At 44.2% G+C, this 26,657-nt stretch overlaps 2 protein-coding genes across 2 annotated transcripts in view; one reads left to right on the top strand and one right to left on the bottom strand.

Annotated features, from left to right (window-relative positions):
- The window catches only part of ZNF274 (zinc finger protein 274), a 365,529-nt gene that overhangs the window by 202,418 nt on the left and 136,454 nt on the right, over positions 1-26,657 (bottom strand). The gene's annotated exons all lie outside the window — the stretch shown is intronic.
- The window catches only part of ZNF671 (zinc finger protein 671), a 30,445-nt gene continuing 7,919 nt past the window's right edge, over positions 4,132-26,657 (top strand). The window contains exons 1-3 of the mRNA XM_006749527.3: positions 4,132-5,279; positions 25,520-25,646; positions 26,405-26,527. Of these exons, the coding sequence (XP_006749590.2) occupies positions 5,190-5,279; positions 25,520-25,646; positions 26,405-26,527 (340 nt within the window). The 5' untranslated portion in view covers positions 4,132-5,189. The remainder of the gene's footprint in view (positions 5,280-25,519; positions 25,647-26,404; positions 26,528-26,657) is intronic.

Here is a 26,657-nt window from a genome sequence, read left to right as displayed (position 1 = left end):
TTTTTTTTTTTTAAGATTTTATTTATTTATTTGACAGAGAGAGACACAGTGAGAGAGGGAACACAAGCAGGGGGAGTGGGAGAGGGAGAAGCAGGCTTCCCGCAGAGCAGGGAGCCCAATGTGGGGCTCAATCCCAGGACTCTGGGATCATGACCTGAGCCAAAGGCAGACGCTTAACGACTGAGCCACCCAGGCGCCCCCAGAGAGAGACTCTTAAGCAGGCTCCACACCCGATGTGGAGCTCTATCTCACAACCCAGAGATCATGACCTGAGCCAAAATCAAGAGTCAGATGCTTAACTTCTGAGCCACCCAGGCATTTTGCTTCCATGACCTTTTAAGAGCTGTAATTCTTGTTGTACCATAAACCTATCCATGTGAAATTAATATTTTTGTGTGTTTTGAAGTGGAAGTCTAAATTACTATTTTACCACTTGGGTATCCCATTGCACAGACAATATATTTAACAGCTACTATTAGGACAACTATAGCCATAAGCATAAACAGAAGTTGAACCTTTGGAAGTTTTACACAATTTCAACAAATAGTGACTTTAACCTGATACCTGTGGTAAGTTGAATAAGGCTCCTGGATAGTATATAGAAATTTTGCAGACGTGATTTTTTTTTCATATGTGATTAATATGAGAGTTTTTCAATGGGATGATTATCTGGGGTGGATAAATCTGGGTGAGCTCTAAATGTAATCACAAAGTTGGGGACAGGGGTGCCTGGGTGGCTTAAATAGTTAAGCATCTGCTTTCGGCTCAGGTCATGATCCCAGGGTCCTGGGATCGAGCCCTGCATTGGGCTCTCTGCTCCCTGGGAAGCCTGCTTCTCCCTCTCCCACTCCCCCTGCTTGTGTTCCCTCTCTCGCTGTGTCTCTCTCTGTCAAATAAATAAATAAAATCTTTAAAAAAAAAAAAAACAAATTTGGGGACAGAGGGAGATTTGAACATAAAAAAGGAGAAGGCAATGTGATAAGGAAGGCAGTTTATTCTGCTGCAAGGAATATAGACAGCCACCAGAAGCTGGAAAAGGCAAAGAAAAGAACCTCCCCTGAAAACCACTCTGCCCACACCTTCATTTTAGCCTCATAAGATTCATTTCAGACTCCTGGCTTCCAGAACTGTAAGAGAATAAATTTGTTTTTTTTTTTTGTTTTTTTTTTTTAAATTTTTTTTTTTTTTTTTTTTTTTTTGAGAGAGAGAGCACATGAGAGAGGGGAGGGTCAGAGGGAGAAGCAGGCTCCCCGCCGAGCAGGGAGCCCGATGCGGGACTCGATCCAGGGACTCCAGGATCATGACCTGAGCCGAAGGCAGTCGCCTAACCAACTGAGCCACCCAGGCGCCCAAATTTCTGTTGTTTTTAAGCCAGTAAATTTGTTACAGCAACAATAGGAAATATCTAATGTAAAAAAGGGTAAACCTCTTATTTGCCTGCAACAGAAAGCTGTATTTATAAGACACGGTCTCCAAAAAAAAAAAAAAAAGACACGGTCTCCACAAATAAAGATGGAGCTATTTTTATTTTATTTTTAAGATTTTCTTTATTTGTTTGAGAGAGACAGAGAGTGCATGAGCCAGGAGGTGGGGGTGGGGTTGGGGGAGGGTTGGCAGAGGGAGAAGGACAAGCCGACTTTGTGCTCAGCAGGGAGCCTGACAAAGGGCTCAACCCCATACCCCTGAGATCATGACCTGAGCTAAAGTCAGAAGCTCAACTGACTGAGCCACCCAGGCGTCCCATGATGGAGCTAGTCTTTTTTTAAAGATTTTTATTTATTTATTTGACAGAGAGAGACACAGCGAGAGAGGGAACACAAGCAGGGGGAGTGGGAGAGGGAGAAGCAGGCTTCCCATGGAGCAAGGAGCCTGATGCAGGGCTCGATCCCAGGACACTGGGATCATGACCTGAGCGAAGGCAGTCGCTTCACGACTGAGCCACCCAGGCGCCCCTGGAGCTAGTCTTATATAGGATATTAGAAGTTTGGTTATTTTTTTAGATTTAAAAAAATTTTTATTTTATTATTTGAGAGAGAGAGAGCACGAGGTGGGGAGGGTCAGAGGGAGAAGTAGACTCTCCCCGCTGAGCAGGGAGCCCCATGCAGGACTAGATCCTGGAATTCCAGGATCATGACCTGAGCCGAAGGTAGTCGCTTAACCAACTGAGCCACCCAGGCGTCCAGGATGTTTGGTATTTAGTGAATGCTGGACTTTCAGAAATGGGAGTGTTAAGGGTTGGACAGATTTTTGGCTCTGTTATCACAGGCACTGGAGTACCTTTACTGTTCAGAAGCTCACTGTCAGAAACATGGCCATTGGAGTGAGGCATTTGGCTGATTGGCTGTTGGCTAGGAGCCTGGGATTGTCCCTGCTTGGCTGTCTTTCTGGATTGGGATTTCTGATTGATTTTCAGAAGTTTAGTAATGATACTGATTGTCTAGCTTTCAGAAGTGTAGTACTGGATCAAGCCTGACTCCACTGGGCTGATTTTCAGAGCTATGTATATTGATGCACAAGTATCTCAAATGAACTGTGAGTAGTTGTTAAAACTAGTTTTGTTAAAAGGATAGGCTTTTCCTTTCTTTTTTTAATAAAGATTTTATTTATTTATTAGAGAAAGAGAGAACATGTGTGAGAAAGCACAAACGGTGGGAGGGGTAGAGGGAGTGGGAGAAACAGACTCCCCGCCGAGCAGGGAGCCCAACACCAGGCTCAATCCCAGGACCCATTAGATCATGACCTGAGCCAAAGGCGGATGCTTCATTGACTGAGCCACCCAGGCACCCCACTCTTTTCCTTTCTTGAATTTGAAAATTAAGAATTTCAAATTCTAAGTGCCATCTATTGATCTTCCCTTAGCCTACCTTGCAGGACAAATCATAATGAATTGTCTCTTTGTTTTTTGTTCTTTATAAGCTCTACACCCAATGTGGGCTTGAAATCATGATCCTGAGATCAAGAATCACATGCTCTACAGACTGAGCCAGCCATTCGCTCCAGGAATTATCATGATCTTTATTTGTAGAAACATGATTTTCTTTTTTTTTTTTTTAAAGATTTTATTTATTTATTTGAGAGAGAGAATGAGATAGAGAGAGCATGAGAGGGGGGAGGGTCAGAGGGAGAAGCAGACTCCCCGCTGAGCAGGGAGCCCGATGCAGGACTCGATCCCAGGACTCCAGGATCATGACCTGAGCCGAAGGCAGTTGCTTAACCAACTGAGCCACCCAGGCGCCCAGAGACATGATTTTCAACTAGTGTTGTCATTTAACTGAGTTTAGTATCAATTACTGTGGTGGCAAAATAGATCTAACTGCTGAATTTTGGTAGTTTATTGAGAAAAGCTGAATATAAAACACTTTAGGCATCCTGACAGTGTCAATGAAGAATGCAGAACAAAAATCATTGAAGGTAGAATATGTCCTATATTATAGAGAACTCCTGGAAACCCCACTCATGATGTGCCTCATGCAATCAAGACAGTGCCTAAAACCTGGTAGTTGCTCACTGAACATATATATGAGTTACCCTGACAACATAATTTTGCTATTGGTATTTACCATTCTGACCTTTTCTAAATACCCTATTTATCTCTCCCTCCAATTGCTCCATGTTCCAGGAATAAAAAAAAAGAAAGAAAGAAAGAAAGAAAAACCTGTAGACAAAGCTTTGACTGTGGTCAAGATTCCAATACAGCTATGTGCTCAGCTTCATTTTTTCATTTCTCATACTTCAGTACTCAGAAATTTTTTCAGTGATAATCTCAACTCCCTGTGCTGAAACCTACCTAAAATAACACGTGAAGGGAAAGTGTCTGCCTTAGACTCAGGTCATGATCTCTGGGTCCTGGGATCAAGCCCTGCACTCAGCATGGAGTTGGCTTGTCCCTCTCCCTCTGTTCCTCCTCCCACTCTCTCACTCTCTCATATATATAAATTTTTTTTTTTTTTTTGGTAAGTCAGGAACTCACTTCGTGTTCAAACAGCAATTTTTTTTTTTTTTAAGATTTATTTATTTGAGAGAGCACTAGAGAGAAAGCAGGAGTGGGGGCAGAGGGAGAAGGAGAAGCAGGCTCCCCGGTAAGCAGGGAGCCCGATGCAGGGCTACATCCCAGGACCCTGGGATCAGGGCCCGAGCAGAAGGCAGACGCCTACCCGACTGAGCCACCCAGGAACCCCAAATAAAATCTTTAATGATAAAATAAAATAACACGTGAAACGGTAATTACTTCACAAGGAGGATATGACCTCATGGTGTCCCAAACATCTGACAATGACAGACACTGTCCAGTAAGGAAATGACATTCAAATGGTTGTGATCCTTTTTGGACCCGTCTCAGATCTTAAAAGCAATTCTGTATATCTTAGGATATGGAGTAAGAAATATTATCTGGAAAAAAAGTGTCCCTCCCTGGGCTGATACAATCACTGATTATACAAGCTGGAGAAGTTTTCTGAGGAAATTACCCCCTGACTTCATGGGTGCTCAACATCCCCTTTTTTTTTTCCACTCCGTAGTCCTGTCTGGAGTCTTTTCTCTCTTGTCCCTAACCAGAACTTAAATTCGCAAAACTGATTTTAAAGCTTCGTTCTATATGTATTTAAAAACCATCGAGGTAATAGTTATTAGCTCCCAGATATGAGGAGACGGAGAGAGACTTAGCGGTGGTGTGTGTCCATTCGATTTTGTGGCTTTGGGGAACATATGAAATAATATGCCTACACACATATCTGTGATTGGTCCAGAGTCCACTTCATAAAATCTGGATGCGGGCCCCTGATGAGGAGAGAAGTCCCACCCCATCCTCGAGGAGTACAGGGAACCATTGACCACGCCCTTCGCGGTGGTCCTTTGCTTTCCCAGGAACCTCCGCCCAGAGCCACTTACCTGGACCTAGGGCTCATAGAGAACTACATTACCCAGAAGCCTAAGCGCCGCAGTCCAACGAAGGCCCGAGAGAGGGGCGTTTCCAGGAGTGCGACAGGCGGCTGGGCGGGACTTCCGGTATCTTCTTGGCTTTGGACTTTTTGTCGGTTTTTGCCAGCGTCTACCGAAGCCGGGGCTTTCGGTTGCTCTGTTAGGCCGGAGGTGGAGGGGTCGCTCCCGTTTCACAGAGACTAGTCGGAGGCTCGGCGTTAGCGACGCCCACCGTGGCCCCGCAGCCGCGGCGAGACTTGGGAAGGCCGTGTATGCGTCCCCGTCCTAGACCCGGGCCGCTCAGTGCCCCGCTCCGCACCCCGAGTCCGATGGCGGCGGCCGCGCCCAGGCACCCGGCTCAGGTAAACGCTCGTCCCCCGGGCCCTCCCCGCCGTCCCCCCACCCAGACCCGAAGGCTCGAGCCACGGCCGGGTGTCGGACAGGGAGGCGGCGGTGGGCGGGGGCCCCGTGCGTGAGCGCCGGCGCGGGCTCCGGGCCGAGGGCGGCCGGGGCAGAGGCTGGAGGCGGGCAGAGGCTGGAGGGGCGCTGGAGGGAGGCTGGAGGGGGCCTGAGGCGGGAGGATTCTGCCCTCAGGGGACAGAGAGCGTGAGGCGGCGGACGCCTTTCCTGAGAAGCTGTACTCATTGTGAGGGCTCTGGGAGCTACAGGGGTTTTGAGTAGAAGAAGAACTTAATGTGAGTGGGGACTAAAAAAGTAGCCACATTTTCCCGCAGCGCAAAACAGATTAGGTTGGGGCGTGGAATATGAATGTGGGTTCTTGGGTCTAGACCGGTAAGTAGGCTCGTGCAGCGGACTCCCAGGGATGTTCTGATGATGGGTGAACCAGGGTAGTGCCGGAAGAGAGGGAAGAAGTGGTCAGATTCTGGATAGATAGAACCAGCCGTAGTTACTGCTGCATCAGATGTGGGTGTGATTGAAGGTAAGGAGTGAAAAACCAAGTCTTTAATTTTTGCCGTTCTGTTGTTTTTCATGGACGTCTTGAAAATGGAAATCGTGAAGTCAACGTAGGGAGGTTTCAGGGATCCTAAGTTGAGTTTTGGACATGGTTGATTCTGAGATGTCTGGGGGTAGAGGTGTCATATGGGATCTGGGATGGAAGGTGTAGGGTTCTGGGAGAACCGGCGGGGTTGGAGATATCCACAGGGTGAGAATAGTGGTCTGGACAAGGTCAGGGCCTGGAGATCAGATTTAGGGGTAGCAGTCTTAGGTATGTTGTTTTATTTTATTTATTTTTATTTTGAAAGATTTTTAAGTAATCTCTACACCCAACGTAGGGCTGGAGCTTACAACCCCAAGATTAAGAGTCGTGTATGCCACTGACTGAGCCAGCTAGGTGCCCCTTAAGTATGTTATTTTAAGTGGTCCCTGGTGTGAAAGGGGAGGACTGTCGCTGGAGGGCGAGGGGGAGTAGGGGAAAAAGCGTGGGCATTCCTGACACTTTGCACCAGAAAGAAGGAGTCCTGGCCTTTGAAAGGGTTCTGCCCAGTGTCTGCATGAAGAGAAGGCTGTAGGGCATGAGGATCCTGGCATGGCATGATGACCCACCAAGGTTGGGGTTCTGTAAAATGGCTACAGTCTGATGACCTCACCCTCACTTTTGAACAGCCTGTCCTAAAAGAAACACATTGAAAAGCTCCTCCAGAGCTAGGAGCGATTTCACTTCACTCAGTCTTGCCAAAGACTTAAAATACCTCAAATACCATATGATAGATAGTCTCAGCCTCTCTATGTCTTTGACGAAAATTTTCCACGGACAAACTCATTGGGGACATCTTGCCTCACAGGAAGTTCCTACCAAAGCATTCCTCTAATACAAGTTGTTCCAACACAAGAGATGTTTCTGCTCACATGCCCTAGATGTGATTTTTATGAGTATAGTGGAGGCAAAACTCCACCTGTAACCATCTTAGCTTGGACTCTTTTTTTTTTTTTTTTAAGATTTTATTTATTTGACAGAGACACAGCGAGAGAGGGAACACAAGTAGGGGAAGTGTGAGAGGGAGAAGCAGGCTTCCTGTGAAGCAGGGAGCCCAATGCGGGGCTCGATGCCAGGACCTTGGTATCATGACCTGAGCCGAAGGCAGACGCTTAACCGACTGAGCCACCCAGCCGCCCCTCTTTTTTTTCTTTTTTAATTGAAGTATAATTGACACACAAAATTACATTAGTCTCGGTGTACAAGACAGGTTTATACATTACTGGCTGGGACTCAAGAAACAGATTAACAAGTGAAAAATAGTTTATTGATGTGTGCAGCACAGATGGGAAAAATCTAAATCAAAAGTAACTCAAAATGGTGGTTCAGGGTTCCAGTTGATACGGCATTTCAACAAAGAACAATAAATTCTCAGAGAAATGACAGGAAGAGAAGTAGTGTTAGACTTCCAAGGGCAGCAGACTTGTGGGAAGGTAAACACATTGGAGGAAACTAACTATGATTTGTTTGCAGATTCCTTTGGTGCCAGTCTCTGCACTGGTAAGGATCTATCTCCAGTAAATGGAGAATTTATATCCTGCTTTTGGGCAGAAAAGGGAGATTTTTCTGTGTTTGCTGTTTCTTAATTGCCTTCAGCTCAAAATAATTTTTTTTTTTTTTAAGATTTTATTTATTTATTTGCGAGAGAATGAGATAGAGAGAGCATGAGAGGGGGGAGGGTCAGAGGGAGAAGCAGACTCCCTGCCGAGCAGGGAGCCCGATGCGGGACTCGATCCTGGGACTCCAGGATCATAACCTGGGCCGAAGGCAGTCGCTTAACCAACTGAGCCACCCAGGTGCCCTCAAAATAATTTTTGATAATATAATTTGATAATTATTTTGAAAATAATATATTCTTGTTTCCTTCTTGGACTGCAAAACAGCCAGGGAAAAAAGTTTGCATTATCTAAATTTCTAGATTATTCTCACGTTGTATCCTCTATCAGATTGATTTTATAAGATAATTAAGCATTAATGTCCTGAAGAATCCATTGTAGATAATGAGTTGATTTTTCTTCCATGCATTTAGACTGATCCTAGGCATGTACCTTCCATGGTTTTTGTTTTGTTTTGTTTTTAAGATTTATTTACTTATTTATTTGTCAGAGAGCACACATAAGCAGGGGGAGCAGCAGGCAGAGAGAGAAGCAGGCTCCCCACTGAGCAAGGAGCCCAATGTGGGACTCCATCCCAGGACCCTGGGATCATGACCTGAGCCCAAGGCAGACGCTTAACTGATTGAGCCATCCAGGCATCCCCTTCCATGAGGGTTTTAAGACAATATTCACTGAAATTATTTTATGTAGGAACCAGTTCTCCTATGGAACCCTATTTGTGAAAGTCTGTTTAAGATTACGACCACACCAGGGGTGCGTGGGTGGCTCAGTTGGTTAAGCGTCTGCCTTGGGCTCAGGTCATGATCCCGGGGTCCTGGGATCGAGCCCCACATGGGACTCCCTGCTCAGTGGAGAGCCTGCTTCTCCCTCTTCCTCTGCTGCTCCCCCTGCTTGTGTGCATGTGCTCTCTCTCTCTGTGTGTGTCAAATAAATAAATAAAATCTTTTTTTTTTTAATGTTTTATTTATTTATTCATGAGAGTCAGAGAGAGAGAGAGGCAGAGGCAGAGGGAGAAGCAGGCTCCCCACCCAGCAGGGAGCCCGATGCGGGACTTGATCCCAGGACCCCGGGATCACGACCCGAGCCGAAGGCAGACGCTCAACTATCTGAGCCACCCAGGCGCCCCAATAAATAAAATCTTAAAAAAAAAAAAAAAAAAAAGATTATGACCACACCAATTCCAGTGTGAAGGGGTGGGTTTAACCACACCAAGTCGCAATTCTCTGACCCACCTGGGTATACTACAGTTCAATTCAAATCTGACACTTTTTACCAGGAAATACCGTCAGATCTCACAGGTTAAGGGTTTAGTCCTGAAAGACTGTCTGCCCTTCCCCTGTTAGACACCAGACACATCCATGCTATCACCTGTGTTTCTGACCAACTGGCTATAGATTGGAGGTTCCAATGATCCCCCCTCCTTGGGTTTGATTAATATACTAGAGTGGCTCACAGAACTCACGGAAACATTTTACTTAATAGATTAATGATTTATTATAAAAGGATATAATTCAGAAACAGCCATATGAAAAGATGCATAGGGCAAGGTGTGGGGAAAGGGCACAGAGCTTCCGTGCCCTCTCCTGATACACTGCTCCCCCTGAATCTCCACGTGTTCACCAACCCAAAAGCTAGCTGAACCCTGTCCTTTTATGGAGGCCTCATTATATGGGCATGATTGATTAAATCCTCAGCCATCAGTGATTGATTAAACTCAGTCTCCAACCATTCAGCTCTCTCCAGAGGTCTGGGGGTAGGACTAAAAGTTCCAACCCTCCAATCATATGGTTGGTTTTCCTGGCAACCAGCCCTCATCCTTAGATGCCTTCCCAAAGTCACTTCATTAAGAAATCTTTTCTCTCATCACTTAGGAAATACCAGTGGTTTTAGGAGCTCTGTGCCAGAAACAGGGACAAAGATCAAATACATATTTCTTGTGAATCACAGTATCACACTGACCTAGTAAATAAATATATCTATGTTCATAGAGAATTCAGAAAACTTAATCTGTATTGTGACTTTATTTTTGCCTTAGTGAATGTAAGTGTTTAAAAGTTCAGTGATATAAAACCAAGATGAATATCTTGTAAATGTTACATTCTTTTTTTTAATATTATATTCTTAATATCATCTATATGCTTATTCTTTGTTTGATTTATCTCTTTCTGAGAGGATAGGCAAGAGCAAGTAATTTATACATTTGGTACCCACAATTCTTTTCAGTTTTTTACTTTAAATATTTTATATATATATGTATTTTTAAAGATTTTATTTATTTATTTGACAGAGAGAGACACAGCGAGAGAGGGAACAGAAGCAGGAGGAGTGGGAGAGGGAGAAGCAGGCTCCCCGCGGAGCAGGGATCCGGACGTGGGGCTCGATCCCAGGACCCTGGGATCATGACTTGAGCCGAAGGCAGACGCTTAACGACTGAGCCACCCAGGCGCCCCTATATATTTGAATTATAAAGAAAGATTGTTTTGTTTGTTTGTTTTAAAGATTTTATTTATTTATTCATGAGAGACAGAGAGAGAGAGAGGCAGAGGGAGAAGCAGGCTCCCAAGGAGCAGGGAGCCCGATGCGGGACTCGATCCCAGGACCCTGAGATCATGACCTGAGCCGAAGGCAGACGCTTAACGACTGAGCCACCCAGGCGCCCCTATATATTTGAATTATAAAGAAAGATTGTAAGAGTATTAAATGCATAGGCAAACTCTATACAGTCTGTAATAAATGATCCTTCATTACAAAAATAGAGAAAAACTAAAAAGAATGGAATGAAGTAAGACACAAATACTAATAAGAGCGTTGGAGTGATTATATTAATATAAGAAATTCTCAACTTCAGAGAAAGTAATATTACCAAAGATAACATAGGGACATTTAAAATACTAGATAAGTAACTTAATCAAGAAAATATAAGAATGCTAAATGTATTTGTACATAAGAATAAGCCTTCAAAAATTCTTTAAAAAAAAAATTTTTTTCTTTTAAAGATTTTATTTATTTGACAGAGACACAGCGAGAGAGGGAACACAAGCAGGGGGAGTGGGAGAGGGAGAAGCAGGCTTCCCGCCGAGCAGGGAGCCCGATGCAGGGCTCAATCCCAGGATCCTGGGATCATGACCCGAGCCGAAGGCAGACGCTTAATGACTGAGCCACCCAGGCGCCCCTTAAAATATTTTTTCTATTTTAATTTTTTTTCTAAAGATTTATTTATTTGAGGGGCGCCTGGGTAGCTCAGTCATTAAGGGTCTGTTTTTGGCTCAGGTCATGATCCCAGAGTCCTGGGATCGAGCCCCACATTGGGCTCCCTGCTCCGCGGAAGCCTGCTTCTCCCTCTCCCACTCCCCCTGCTTGTGTTCCCTCTCTCGCTGTGTAATAAATAAATAATCTTAAAAAAAAAAAAAGATTTATTTGAGTGGGGGGAGAGAGAGAGAAAGCACACACAAGTGGGAGAGGTAGAGGGAGAGAGAATCTCAAGCAGACTGTGCTGAGTATGGAGCCTGACTTGGGACTTGATCCCTTGACCCCGAGTTCACGATCTGAATGGAAACCAAGAGTCAGAGGCTTAACTGACTGCGCCACCCAGGTGCCCCTTAATTTTATTATTCTTTTAAGTAATCTCCACACCCAAAGTGGGCTTGAACTCCAAACCCTGAGATCAAGGGTTGTGTGGTCTACCAACTGAGCCAGCCAGGAGCCCCCCAAAATTATTTTAATAATTAATAGAATAGACACAAAAACAGTAAGGACATAGGAGACACCACCAATATCATCAGCTAACTTGATTCACTAAATATGCCTAAAACATTGCTCCATATTACAGCAGAATGCACATTCTTTTCACCTACACATGGAATATTCACCAAGATAAACTAAATGCTGGGACATAAAATAAATTTCAGTAAGTTTTAAAATCGAATTAATATATTCTCTAAAACGTAAAAACCACAGACATTTAAATTTTACAGAACACTTATCAAAAAGTAAAAGAAGGGTGCCTGGGGGGCGCCTGGGTGGCTCAGTCGGTTGAGCGACTGCCTTCGGCTCAGGTCATGATCCTGGAGTCCCGGGATCCAGTCCCACATCGGGCTCCCTGCTCAGCGGGGAGCCTGCTTCTGCCTCTGACCCTCCCCCCTCTCATGTACTCGCTCTCTCTCATTCTCTCTCTCTCAAATAAATAAATAAAATCTTTAAAAAAAAAAAAGGTGCCTGGGTGGCTCAGTCGTTAAGCGGCTGCCTTCAGCTCAGGTCATGATCCCAGAGTCCTGGGATCGAGTCCCGCATCGGGCTCCCTGCTCAGCGGGAAGCCTGCTTCTCTCTCTCCCACTCCCCCTGCTTGTGTTCCTGCTCTCGCTGTCTCTGTCTCTGTCAAATAAATAAATAAAATCTTCAAAAAAAAGTAAAAGAAGACATAAGGGAAACCAATAGAAGATAAACTGGGAGCATAATTTTGTAAAATAGGCAAGGGTGATTTAAATATAGCATTAAAAAATAAAATATATGGAAAATGGATAAACATTGCTATTAGAATTGAAGACTTCTATTTCATAAAGCTAATGGCAGCCAAAATTTAGAGTTAAGAAAGATTGAGAGAGGTTTTCCTTTTGGGGAAGATGGCAGAGTAGGAGGATCGTAAGGCCACCTTGTCCCATGGATACCCCTAGGTAATGTACACTTCAGTGTAAATAAACCAGAAAATGACCCAGAGACTGGTAGAACAGACTCTCCGCAGGTAAATGTAGAGAAGAGGCCACATCGAAAAGGGTAGGAAGGGCAGAGTCATGGTAGGAAACCAAACTGACCTACAAGACTATCTGTGGAAGGGAGGGACACTGTCGGCACAGAGAAGGGAGAGGAGCAGACCCCATACCAGGTACCCAGGGCACCAGGAACCCACAGTGGAAAAACTAATACCCATAATATTTGGCTTTGAAAACCCTTCGTTCTTAAAATCAGGGATGCCTAACTCCTGGAACTTTAAAAATCAGTGGCTTGGAGGGTGATAGGAAAGCGAGTCCCTGACCTTAAAGAGACAGCATAAAAACAGCCCCACTGAGGTACAGCATAGACGCCGCACTTTGGAAAATGTGGGATATATACGGAAAGGACATTTGTTTGCTGGTTTCAGAACATGTGCTGCAGGGGCAGGGAGTTTTAGGAGACTTCTCCCAGAATAAAAGAGTTTGTCAGATGCCGTCTCCTTCCCCTGTACCCCTAGGCTACATACATGGACACCTGCAGGAACCATTGCAGAATGAACTCTCTTCACCTAGCTTGCCGTTGGCACGCCCCACCCTCTCTGATCCAGCCTCACGAGTCCATCCCAAGTGGCTCTGGGTCCCCTGCCACAGCAGGCCAGTGAAAACGCAGCTAGGACCGTATGTGTCATGCTCTCCTGTGGGCCCCACTCCGCAGGAGTCCTCTAAAGGGACCCCAGGTCCTCTCCCACAAGCAGAACAGCACAGCCTTGCCAGCATGCTCACCTTCTCCAGCAGACCCACCCCTCCAACACCCCTTCTGCAGGACTCTTACCAGAAGAGGGGCCACAAGCATAGCAGTGTGCAGGCAGTCTGGACGGGGGCTGGCACCGCTGCAAAGTGACTTCTGTCCTGGGGAGAGGGAAGGTAAGCATACACAACAGTTTGACCGTGGCCCCAGCGCTGGGTTGGGGGCAGACATTTGGGCTGATTGCAGGCTACGCCAACCAATGAAAGCCTCTCAGGACAACACAGAGTGTCCTGCTGTTCAGTGTGACTGCAGCTCTGGCAAATGCCTGATCTGACTCAACTCAAGCCCAGGGTGGCCCCAGACCGCCCCATTAACAACGCAGGGACCAAACCCTGCCCGCAGCAGGCAGAGAGCCATTGCAGATTACTGAACTGAAGGCAAAAGTGGCTCAGCCACAATGGTAGAGTGCCCATACACACATAGGGGACGCCGGCAAAGCACCACGACGCCCAGGTAACATTGCACTGCAGGGAACTACAGAACCTTCTCTTCATAAGGAATACATGACCAGTAAATCAGCCCTAGAAGAAATGTTAAAGGGGACTCTTTAAGTGGAAAGGAAAGACTAGAAACAGGGGTAAGAAAATTAGGAAGATCAAAAGCAGTAAAATTAAATATATCTCTAAAAATCAGAGGGATTCACGAAAGGATATAAAGTACAAGAAGGATTTTTGACTTAAAATGTGGGGTGGAGGAAGAGGATTAAAGAACGGGTTCAAACTTGTGAGTATCAGCTTAATATAGACTGTTTTATGCTTAAATATTATATACAAACCTAATGGAAACCACAAATAAAAAACCAGTAATAGATATGCAAAAAAGGGAGGGGGGAGAAATTGAGCGTATCGCTAAAGAAAGCCAGAAAACAATGAGAGCAAAAGGCAAAGGAAGAAAGGAACAGAGAAAAACTACAAAAATAATCACAAAACAAGTAACAAAATGGCAATAAGTACATACCTATCAACAATTACTTTGAATGTAAATGGACCAAATGCTTCAAATCAAAAGACATAGGGTGATGGATTGGGTAAAAAAGCAAGACCCATCTATATACTGCCTACAAGAGACTCATTTATGACCCCGAAATACATGCAGATTGAAAGGGAAGGGATGGAAAAGCATTCATCGTGTAAATGGAAATGAAAAGAAAGCCAGGGTACCGATACTTACGTTGGACAAAATAGGCTTTAAAACAAAGACTGTAATGAGAAAGAAGGGCACTGTATAATTATAAAGAGAACAATCCAACAAGAAGATATAATAATTTTAATTAATTATGAACCCAACATGTGAACACTCAAATACATAAAGCAGCTAATTACAAAGGGAGTAATTGATAGTGATACAATAATAGTAGGGGACTTTGGCACCCTAATTACATCGATGGACAGATCATCCAAACAAAGTCAACAAGGAAACAGTGACATTGAATGACACGTTGGACCAGATGTATCTAACATATATTCAGAACATTCCATCCGGAAACAACAGAATATACATTCTGCTCATTTGCATGTGGAACGTTATCCAGAATAGATCATGCTAGGCCACGAAACAAGTCTCAACAAATTCAGAAAGATTAAAGTCATACCATGCATCTTTTCTGACCACAATGCTATGAAACTAGAAATAAATCACAAGAAAAAAACCTGTAAAGAAGACAAATAAAAGAACACAAATACAGAAAAAATCTATAAAGCCACAAATGGGTGGCTCAGATTGTTGAGCATCTGCTCAGGTCATGATCTCCACATCCTGGGATTGAGCCCCACATCAGGCTCCCAGCTTAGCAAGGAGTCTGCTTCTCCTTCTCCCTCTGCCTCTCCCCACTGCTTGTGCTCTCTCTGTTTCTCTCTCTCAAATGAATAAATGAAATCTTTTTTAAAAAAAAAACAACACATATACATGGAGGTTAAATAACACCCTACTAAACAATGTCAGTCAACCAGGAAACCAAAGAAGAAATAACAAAATACATGGAGACAAAATGAAAACACAACAGTCCAAAATCTTTGAGATGCAGCAAAAGCTGTCCTAACTGGGAATTTTATAGCAATACAGGCGTACCTCAAGCAGCAAGAAAAATCTCAAACAACCTAACCTTACACCGAAAGGAGCTAGAAAAAGAACAAATGGATCCCCAAACCAGTAGAAGGAAAGAAATGATAAAAATTAGAGCAGGAATACAGTATAAATTAAAAATAGAACAGATCAATGAAATAGGAGCTGCTTCTTTGAAAAGATGAACAGAACTGATAAACCTTTAGCCACACTCATCAAAAATCAAATTAAAAATGAAAAAGAGGACTTAGAATCAAAAATGAAAGAGGAGAAATAACAACCAACACCACAAAAATACAAAGGATTATAGGAATGTAATATTATATGCCAACAAATTGGATAATCTAGAGGAAATGGATAAATTACTAAAATCATATAACCTCCCAAAACTGAATCAGGAAGAAAGAAAATTTGAACCCTCTGATTACCAGCAATGAAACTGAATCAGTAATCAAAAATCTCCCAGCAGGTGTGCCTGGGTGGCTCTGGTGCATGATCCCGGGATTCCAGGATCAGGTCCCATGTCGGGCTCGTTGCTCAGTGGGGAAGCCTGCTTCTCCCTCTCCCTCTGCCTGCCACTCCCCTTGCTTGTGCTCTTTCTCTCTCTCTCTCTCTTTGTCAAATAAATAAATAAAATCCTTTTTTTAAAAATCTCCCAACAAACAAAAGCCTAGGGTCAGATGGCTTCTCTGGTGAATTCTACCAAACACTGAAAGAAGAGTTAATACTTACTCTTCTCAAACTATTAAAAAAAAAAAAAATAGAAGAGGAAGGAAAGCTTCCAGATTCATTTTACAAGGCTAGTATTACTCTGGTACCCAAACCAGATAAAGACATTATAAAAAAAAAAGAACTACAGGCCAATATTTCTGAACATAGGTGCAAAAATTCTTTTTTTTTTTTTTTAAAGATTTTATTTATTTATTTGACAGAGAGTGAGAGCAGGAACACAAGCAGGAGGAGTGGGAGAGGGAGAAGCAGGCTTCCTGCCAAGCAGGGAGACCTATGTGGGACTCGATCCCAGGCCCCTGGGATCATGACCTGAGCTGAAGGCAGATGCTTAATGACTGAACACCCAGGCGCCCAGGTGCAAAAATTCTTAAGAAAATGCTAGCAAACTGGGGCGCCTGGGTGGCTCAGTCGTTAAGCGACTGCCTTCAGCTCAGGTCATGGTCCCAGGGTCCTGGGATCGAGCCCTGCATCGGGCTCCCTGCTCGGTGGGAAGCCTGCTTCTCCTTCTCCCACTCCCCCTGCTTGTGTTCCCTCTCTCACTGTGTCTCTCTCTGTCAAATAAATAAAATCTTAAAAAAAAAAGAAAAAAGAAAATGCTAGCAAAATGAATCCAATGAAACATTCAAAAAATCATTCACTATGATCAAATGGGATTTATTTCTGGGATGCAAGGTGGTTCAATATTTGCAAATCAATCAGTGTGATACAGCACATCAACAAGAGATAGGATAAAAACCACACGATCCTTTGAATAGATGTAGAAAAAGCATTTGACAAAATACAACATCCACTCAAAAACCCTCAACAAAGTAGGTTTAGAGGAAATACACCTCAACACGATAAAGGCCATATATGGAAAACCCACAGCTAACCTACTCAATAGTGAAAAACTGGGAGCTTTACCCCTAAGATAAGGAGCAAGACAAGGATGTCCACTGTCACCACTTTTATTCATCATAGTATTGGAAGTCCTAACCAAAGCAGTCAGACAACAAAAAGAAAGAAAAGGCAGCCAAATTGGTAAGGAAGAAGTAAAACTTTCACTATTCACAGAAGATATGATACTTTATATAGAAAACCCAAAAAATTCCTCAAAAAAATTACTAAACTGATAAATTCAGTAAGGTCCCAGGATACAAATCCATTACATTTTCATACACTAATAATGAAGTAACATAAAGAGAAAACAATCCCATTTATAATTGCACTAAAAATAACAAAATGCCTAGGGATATACTTAAACAAGGAGGTGAAAGACCTGTACTATGAAAACTATAAAACACTGATGAAACAAAGTAAAGATGACTAAAACAGATAGAAAGATTCCATACTCATGGATTGGGAGAGCAAATATTGTTAAAATGTCCCTTTTACCTAAAGCAGTCTGTACATTTAATGCAATCCCTATTAAAATACCAACAACAGGGCGCCTGGGTGGCTCAGTCTTTAAGCGTCTGCCTTCGGCTCAGGTCATGATCCCAGGGTCCTGGGATCGAGCGCCGCATCGGGGTCCCTGCTCTGTGGGGAGCCTGCTTCTCCCTCTCCCACTCCCCCTGCTTGTGTTCCCTCTCTCGCTGTCTCTTTCTATTAAATAAATAGATAAAATCTTAAAAAAAAAAAAAGTTTTTGAGGAGTGAAGAAAACAATCAACCAAACAAAAAGACCACCTAGTGAATAGGAGAAAATCTTTAAAAATGGTATATCCTATAAATGGTTAGTATCTAAAATATATAAAGAACTTACACAACTCAACACCAAAACCCAAATAATTTAGTTAAAAAATGGGCAGAAGACATGAACAGATATTTCTCCAAAGAAGACATCCAAATGGCCAACAGACCCATGAAAAGCTGCTCAAGATCACTCATCATTAGGGAAATGAAAATCAAAACCACATTGAGCTATCACACCTGTCAGAATGGCTAAATTCAAAAACACAAGAAACAAGTGTTGGTAAGGATGTGGAGGGAAAGGATCCCTTGTGCACTGTTGGTGGTAATGCAAGCTGGCAAGGTGATCTATATAATCAATCTCCAAAGGACTGTTACTCAGCCATAAAAAAGAATGAAACTCTGCCACATGGGATAATGTGGTTGGATCTAGAGGGTATAATGCTAAGTGATAATTGGTCAGAGAAACACAAATACCATATGATTTCAATTGTATGTGGAATTTAAGAAAGAAAACAGACAAATGAGGAAAAAGTGAAACAGAAAACCAGACTCTTAAATATAGAGAACAAATGTGGTTACCAGATGGGAGGTGGGTGGGGGTGGGTGGAAAAGCTGAAGGGGATTAAGAGTACATTTATGATGAGCTTTGAGTAATGTGTAGAATTATTGAAACACTATATTGTCCACCTGAAGTTAACATAACAATTATACTGAAATTTAGAAAAAAAAGTTGAGAGAGGATATCTCCAATGTCTAAAATTAGGAAGGGATCAACACATAGTCCATACAGAGAAATAGTATTAATCAGAGCAAGAAATAAGACTCTAGTCTAAATGGACAAAATATGAGTGGTCAGTGGAAGGGGGGACCCAAGTGGCTATCAGACCTATGAAAATATATACAAACACATTTAAATTGAGGAATTCATACCAAGTACAACTGTCTTTACCGAACACAGAATGTAAAGACAATTCTGTCATCTGAAAATTTTACTAGAACTAACCTCACGAATATAGACACAAATACCACTAAGACTATATTAATAACATTCAGCAGTATATAAAATGTACTATACACTATAACCAAGAGAGATGTATTCCAGTGATGCCAGGTTGCTTTAATACTAGAAAAACAAAGAATGTTATCTAACACAGTAACACCTTAAAGAAGAAAAATCATATCAATTTGTGCAGAAAAATCATTAGCATAAGTGAATGTAACAGCGCTCTGAATAGGTTCTCTCCTTTTACATAAATGTATAAATACACACACAGGAGGTAGATAAAGATGTGAGTGAACTGTAGTCTGTATGTCAACAATGTGTAGAACACAACAATTGAATGATAGCATTTTACAGATCAATTCTATAGCATCAGTAAAATTCTTAGGAATGAATACAATGAAGTATGTTTAAGTTCTTTTATTAACATTCATTTCCAAACATTGAAAACTACAAAGTTGTCTGAATATTACTGAAACTTCATTGTTGAAGCCTACAAACACTTCTGCTGAGAGAAGTTAAAGGTGTCCTAAATAAATGGTATGATATTTTCCATAGAATTCAGTGGCTTCACTTTTTCTCCTTAGAATTGTACAGTACCCGCTTTGGTCTTCAGTATTAAAGGATATTGTCCTGTTGGACATGGAACCTGGTGAGTGCGAGTCAGGAATTCAGTCTGAGCTTCCATTGACTAGAGAGATCCACCTGAGGCCCAGTTTACCTCAGGACAGTTGGAGAGGTTTGGGGGGTGAGTTTCTGGTTCCCACAGGAGATGAGCACCTGGAACCCTCTGAATCAAGAGTGCAGGTTAAGAGGATGTGCATGGTCAGGAGTCACTTTCTTCCATTGTGAAGGGTTTGAAGTGTTGGGAGAATGACCAGAGGATAGCATGTAGTTCCCCAGGCGATAATCCCAACCACCCTTTGTTTTAGATACTGTTATTTACCCCATGTCAACGATGAGGAAATGGAGCCTTAGAGAGGTGAGGCTTCCTGTCAAAGGAACCATAATCAGTAATGGGATTACTTGCTGCAAACCCAGGTAGCTTCCCTCTAGAGCTCAGGCCCTGAAGTCAGATGCCATCTGCCAGATTCCATTGCCAATTTGAACCCAAAACACTATGTGATTGGTTATAATTCAAGTTCAACGTTTGTGAATTTGAACATAAGATCTAGAAGAGATGTGCTACAAAACTTGAAATGATGTCCACCTTTAGCTACCATTTAGTCCAAAGGAAAAAATATTTCTTAAATTGTAAATCTTAATCATCTTGCTTAGAAAAACATATTCTTTGTGCAGTGGGCTACCCGAAATGTACAAAAGCATTCTGTAGGTTTGATGACTTTTTTTTCTTGGAATAATTTTGAATGTCACAGATTGTACACACTATGCCATCCTATAAAATTTTTAATCATTTCTGTTAAGGCTACTTGTTGGTCTGGGGTATGTGTATTTGAATTTTGATAGATACTGTCTTTAATTCTGCAAATAGGCAATCTGGACTCACCTTCCACCACATGGGTACATGAGAGCCCTGTTTTGTGGTGATAAGATTCGTATCCAGCGCTGTGTGCCTAATTTTTAGTGCTTTATATATAACATCACCAAGATGTAGGTACTGTTTTTTCTTGACATTTTAATGAATGGAGCGTTATGTGTGAGGAACATTTAAGTATCATCAGAGAGGTCTGCTAGGGAGGTTTTGTCTTCATTTTTCATTTTATATCAGGGAGATGAAACTGTTCTCCTCATGTCCCAAATTAGGAGGGGTGAGGTGCACCTGGGTGGCTCAGTGGGTTAAGCGTCTGATCTTGGTTTTGGCTTAGGTCGTGATCTCAGGGTCCTGGGATTGAGCCCTAGGTTTGGCTGCCCGCTCAGCCGGGAGTCTGCTTGTGGATTCTCTCTCCCCCTCTGCCCCTCCACCTGCTCATGCTCTCTCTCTTTCTTCGCTCTCTCGAATAAGTAAATAAATCTTTAAAACAATTAGGAAGGGTGAGATATACAAATCCTGAACCTCCAAAATACCCAGGGACAGTTCATTCTTGCTTAGGACGTGGGCCACCTGCTGGAGACTTGAAGAGGAGTCATGAAGCGCAAAATGTGGCTTGGGAGCAACTGGCAAGCTCAGCATACCTTAGGCTTTCAATAATTGATTCCTTTGCCTTCCACCTTCTGACCACCCTGGCTTCCTTTCTGAGTCCTGTGGAATGGTGGTGACTACAATACCCAGAAGGCTCTGCAGCGTGAGGTGGCAGCTCCCGGCCAACGATGGCCCAGGAGAGGGAGTCTTCCTGCCAGTGCTTCAGTCACAGCAGGTCTTCCAGAGTCTCTTCTTTGTGGTGGCTGTATTATTTTGTTTTGTTTGTTTGTTTTCAGAGAGGACTGTGTATTGGAAGGCAGGTGGGCCATCCTGGGAGACTTGCTCAGAGAGTTAAGGCAGGATTCCCACAGGCAGAGGGGATAGCCGGCTGCTGGAAACTACGGTTATTCAGAGATTATGGAGCCCCCCCCGCAAAGGGCAGGGTTCAAGTTAAGTCAAATGGTATGAAAACCCGTGTGCAAGAAATCGAGGGAATCCTAAATTCTGTCTCCCTAACATGACCAAAGCTGTGGCAGGGAAATGTGCACAGAGGCCCTTTGAGCTGTGGAGGAGTCACGGGCACTGACTGCTTATGCTTAGCTGCAAGAATGATCCACTTTGGGCAACCCCAGGAGACTCCAGGGACTCTGCGGCCTCTGTGCCAACACATAGTGCAGCAGGTGTGAACTGCACTTAGCTGTGCAGCCAGCCTGGGCACCAGTTACCCAAGCTGCTTCCAAATTTATTCCCATCCTGGGAAGAAGGATTCAAGGAAAGGGTTTTAAAATGTGTTACTTCTTCTAAAATCAACATCCTGCTAACGTGGTGAAGCCTGTGCGGCTGGTGGAGCAGCGGCACCCTTCCGGCCCCTGGCCCTTCACGTCAGCAGCAAAGGCCGCTGGGCTGATTGTGGCCAACCACAGCAAGGTTATTGGTTACGAGGCCGCGGTGTCAAGGGCATTGTCCCACCCCTACCCCCACCAGGGGTCACATGCTGGAAAAGTCCCATCTGGACCACACTTTCTTGTTGAACCTGCTGTCCTCAGATTTAGGAGGGGGTCCTGAAATTTCCTTGGTTGGCTCTAGGGATGGGTGATGCTGTTGATGTGAAGGCCGCTGATGGCATTCAGAAAGACGAGGAAGGAGGTGGTGACCTTGCACCAAAACATCAGGGTGAAGCCAGTGAGTGTGACCTGGTTCCAGAGGAGGATCACAAAACTCAGGAGCCCCACTCCCACCCCAGAGGAGAGCATGAAAGAGATGAGGAAGACAGAGCCCACAGTCCACTTGCTCCACGAGTGGAGGTCTTCACAGACCTGGGACACCATGACAAGGTCCAGGCCCCAAATGGCAGCCATTGTGGTAGCTGTTTTGGCTACTGCTTTTCTTGTCCCTGTGCCGTAAGATTAATATAGCTCTATGTGGTATGTTGGTTTCTAGGGGTGTAGAGTGACCGAGGGGAGCACTAGCATCTCCATCTCCAGCCGTTGTGCTGCTACTCCTGTTTTATCTACAGGCTTCAGTGAGGACTGCTAAGCTTATGGCTGTGTGCTCACCTTCCCCCAAATGGAATATTTGTTCCTTTATTCTGTCCCCGAAATTGTGTTTCTGCGCCCTGAGGACATGGACTCAATCCAAGCAAGCAGTTATGTGGAGAGGTTCCCCAGTAGGACCCAGAGAGAGAAACCCATCCTAGGCAGGTAGAGATGCTTGGAGGTGAGGCTGAGCTGTGTTCAACACACCACAGGTCTCATTCCTTTCTGGTGGAGGCAGCAGAGGGTGAGAATTCTAGCCTAAAATGGTAAGCTCAACCTCTGTCCTGAGGGTGGCGGGAGCCATAGGGAATTTGAAGCGGTCTCAGCAGGCTCCCTCACTGCAGAGTGGAGAAGATTGTGAAGGGCTGGGGTGCTGGTGGAGGCGGGTGTGTGGAAATAAAATAAGCCACCCAAATGAGAACAAGCAAAGGCTATTCAGAGCTTGCTGGTACCATCACTTGCATTTGGCTGAGGCTTAAAGGCAGGCAAGGGAGTGGGAAAGCTGACTGGCCCCAAATTGGAAGCAGGTGCAAAAGTTAGGAAAGATGGCAGTTTTTACCGAGTCTTGACCCTCCCGGTCCAGTCGCTGCAGTGGCTGTGGTTTGGCTTCTGCTGGTTGTTGCAGAGGTGGTGGGTCAGAAAACTTATGTATGTATGTATGTATGTTTGTATTCATTCATTTATTTATTTTTTATTTATTTATTTATTTTAAAGATTTAATTTATTTATTTGAGAGAGAGAATGAGAGAGAGAGAGCAGGAGAGGGGGGAGGGTCAGAGGGAGAAGCAGACTCCCTGCCGAGCAGGGAGCCCGATGCGGGACTCGATCCCGGGACTCCAGGATCATGACCTGAGCCAAAGGCAGTTGCTTAACCAACTGAGCCACCCAGGCGCCCCTGTCTGTGGTACTTTTAATCTGATGCCTTTGATGTTTAACATTCTGGGAAATTTATGTCTTTTTTATGATATCCATTTTTTAAAATTTTTTTTAAAGATTTTATTTATTTATTTGAGAGAGAGAATGAGAGAGAGAGAGTACATGAGAGGGGGGAGGGTCAGAGGGAGAAGCAGACTCCCCGCCGAGCAGGGAGCCCGATGCAGGACTCAATCCTGGGACTCCAGGATCATGACCTGAGCTGAAGGCAGTCGCTTAAACAACTGAGCCACCCAGGCGCCCCATTTATTTTTTTAACACAACTTTATTTTAATATTTTTAGTTGAAGCACAGTTGACATATTAGTTTCAGGTATACAGTATGGGGTCAACCATAAAAATAAAACTGCCAGTTATTTTGCCAGCAAGAGATGGGTTTATTTAGGAATCGCAAGAGAACTGCAATCCTGGTCAAGCAAGTTATGGCAAAACCATAGGCAAGTCTCCCAAACAAAGGAGAGGAATAGGCTTATTAGGGGAAGGTGGAAGTTGGGAAGGCTCTTAAAAACAAAAAGTCCTTTGAAGAAAACTGGGAGTTTGAAGTATAGTTGCTTCTCATTGGCCGGGCTGAGAGCTACGATCCTCTCTCATTGGCCGGGCTGTTGGGGAGTGTGCGAGGAAAGCCCTTCCTCCTTCTAGGGTAGGATAGTAGTTTCCATGCGCAAGGTCTGTCTCCTATTTATAGAGGACTATGAGCGGTAGTCCCTTCCCACACCTTCCAAGTCCATTTTAGTGAGGTTTCCCTGTATTAATTTTCACAATAGTGATTTGACAGTTAAATACATTATGAAATGCTCAGCAAGATAAGTATATTCACCGTACAAAATTATTACAGTATTATTGACTATATTTCTTATTTTATACTTTCCACCCCCGTGACTTACTTATTTATTTATTTATTTATTTATTTATTTTTTTTATTCTTATGTTAATCCCCATACATTACATCATTTGTTCTAGATGAAGTGTTCCATGATTCATTGTTTGTGCACAACACCCAGTGCTCCATGCAGAACGTGCCCTCCTCAACACCCACCACCAGGCCAACCCATCCTCCCACCCCCCTCCCCTCTAGAACCCTCAGTTTGTTTTTCAGAGTCCATCTTCTCTCATGGTTCGTCCAATGACTTACTTATTTTATAACTGGAAGAATTTTATGTTTATATGTGGTCACACCACAGGAGAACCAAGGAGGAGGCTATGACTATAGTCCCAGTGAGTATTGATGAGCTATGTCAGAGTGATTGCTGTAAAGGGGGCAGAACAGGTTGTGTTTTCGTTACTTTACTCAGGCTGTTTTGTTTGCTGAGGTGCATTGCGAGAGGGAAGATGGGGAGGCAGAGATGACTCAAAGGTGTGAACATGCTGCGGCCATCAGCTGAACCAGGAACATCGGTTGTCAAATGGATGTTCAGAGGATTAGGTGGGGATAAGAAGGTCGGACTGTGAGGGCACAGCATGTGTCTAATAGATGAAATAGTGGCTTCCCAAAGCCATGCATGTTCTAATCCCTTGAACCTCTGGATATGTTACCTCATGTGGCAAAAGGAACTTTATGTGTGTGATTAAATTGAGTATATTAACAACATGGAGAGATTATCCAGTGGGCCCAGTGTAGTCGCAGGAGGATGGAGTCAAAGAAGATTTCAGGGAGTAAAGAGAGGTCAGAGTGATAATTCCTGGCTTCAAAGACGGAGGAAGGGGCAGGGAGTCAAGGAATGCAGGAGGTCTTCAGAAATTGGGAAAGGGAAGGAAACAGATTCTTTTGTAGAACTGCCAGAAGGAACACAATCCTGATAACTTCTTGTTTTTATACTGGTGAAGCCCATTTTGGATTTATAATCTTTAAACTGTAAGAAGAAAAATTTGTGTTGACTTAAGCTGCAGAGCTGGTAACGATTTGTTAGAGCAGCTATAGGAAACTAATACAGTGTGCAGTGGAGAACCGGAAGAAGGCTGAGGGTTCCCGAAATATGCCTGTAGTCCTGGGTGCCTGAGGTTGAAGAAAAGGTCCAGATTGGGAGGCCTTCAAGCAGGAATGGGGGCTTTCCTTTGACACTTGGGGTCACTGGAGGTTTGGGGCAGGACGGGATCCTGGTGGTATTGCCAAGCACTCTCTCCACGCTGTGTGCAGAGCGATCTGTGAGGAGTCTGGTGTGCTGTCTGTGGTGTGGGTGAGAAGAGTTGTGATGGGTAGCTGAAGCTGTGAGGGAGGGGTGGTCTGAGAAGTGATGTGCACGAGAGGAGTCAGTGGGAACTGATGATGGTCCTGCAGCCCCGTTACCGGGGGCTTCTGTGAGAACAGGGAGCCCAGGCTTATGTCTAGGAGGCATGGTTTAGGGTACCCCGGGGGGATTGGCTGGCAAGTGGGGAAGTGGGTGAGCACGACATTGTTGTGGGTAGATGGAGTGAGGATACTCAGTCAAGAGACTTCCTGGACCTTGTTGGCCATGTCATTGCAGGTCTGTGTGATCTCTGAGGATGTGTTTGTGTTCTTCTCCCGGGAAGAATGGATGCTCCTTGATGATTCTCAGAGACTTTTGTATCAGGATGTGATGCTGGAAAACTTTGCACTTTTAGCCTCACTGGGTAAGGTCTGCATGCCAATCCCATCTGCTTTCTCTTTTTCTCCAGGGACTGCTCTGTCCTTCCCATGGTCAGATCATAGGTACTGCTTTCTTTCCAGGTTTTCTGGAGTAGGTGCTGTGAGGGCTGGGTTTGTGCTGTATGGAGCTTTCTCATCTCTTGGTGAGCCAGTCCTGAAGCCATGCAGCGAAGGGCTTGGGAGTCACAAGGTGTCGTTTGCCCAGTGGATCCCATAGTCTTGGTCATTTTGGGGACTGGTGAATCTATCCAGAATTATGGCACCTCTGTGCCTAAAGATCAGCTCCCTTTCTCTAGGGGACATTTTCTGGGGCTAAATTGTACCAGGAGTTACAGGCACTCACATAGTCACTACTTATGGGGACCTTTGTGCAGTTCCTCGAAAACCTTCCTTCAAGGTTTTTTTTTTAATTTTGAAAAGATTTTATTTATTCATTTTAGAGAGAGAGAGAGAGAGAGAGAGCATGAGTGGGGGGAGGGGCAGGAAAGGGAGAGAATCCCAAGCAGACTCCGTGCTGAGTGCAGAGCGCAACACGGGGCTCGATCCCCTGACCCTGAGATCATGACCTGAGCTGAAACCAAGAGTCAGACGCTCAACCAACTGAGCCACCCAGGCACCCCCCCCCACGAGGTTTTTTTGGGGGTTTTTTGGTAATAATTTGTTTTTTTTAAACTTACGGAGTGTCATAGGATGTCTTGCTCTGACCAGTAGTGGCTGCTCACCTGTCCTGTGTCTCTCTTAGGAATTGTATCCTCCAGATCACACGCAGTCACCCAACTGGAGCAAAAGGAAGATCCCCAGATGCCTGACCAGGTGGCTATGACCCCAGTCACAGAAAGAGAGGCTCGGAGGGGGCCTGGACTTGGTGAGTGGATATGAGGGAAGGGCATGATATCAGGGTTAGGTTCAAAACTAGTAGTACTAACTTTTCACCCTGGTGTTCAGCTTCAAGGCTGGTGGCCATCCTTGGTACCCGTCCTTCCCCATTCTTGACA

Source organism: Leptonychotes weddellii, chromosome 16, assembly GCF_054177405.1.
Source record: "Leptonychotes weddellii isolate Sample4059 chromosome 16, ASM5417740v2, whole genome shotgun sequence".
NCBI lineage: Eukaryota > Metazoa > Chordata > Mammalia > Carnivora > Phocidae > Leptonychotes > Leptonychotes weddellii.
This window is presented reverse-complemented; position numbering and strand designations above follow the sequence as displayed.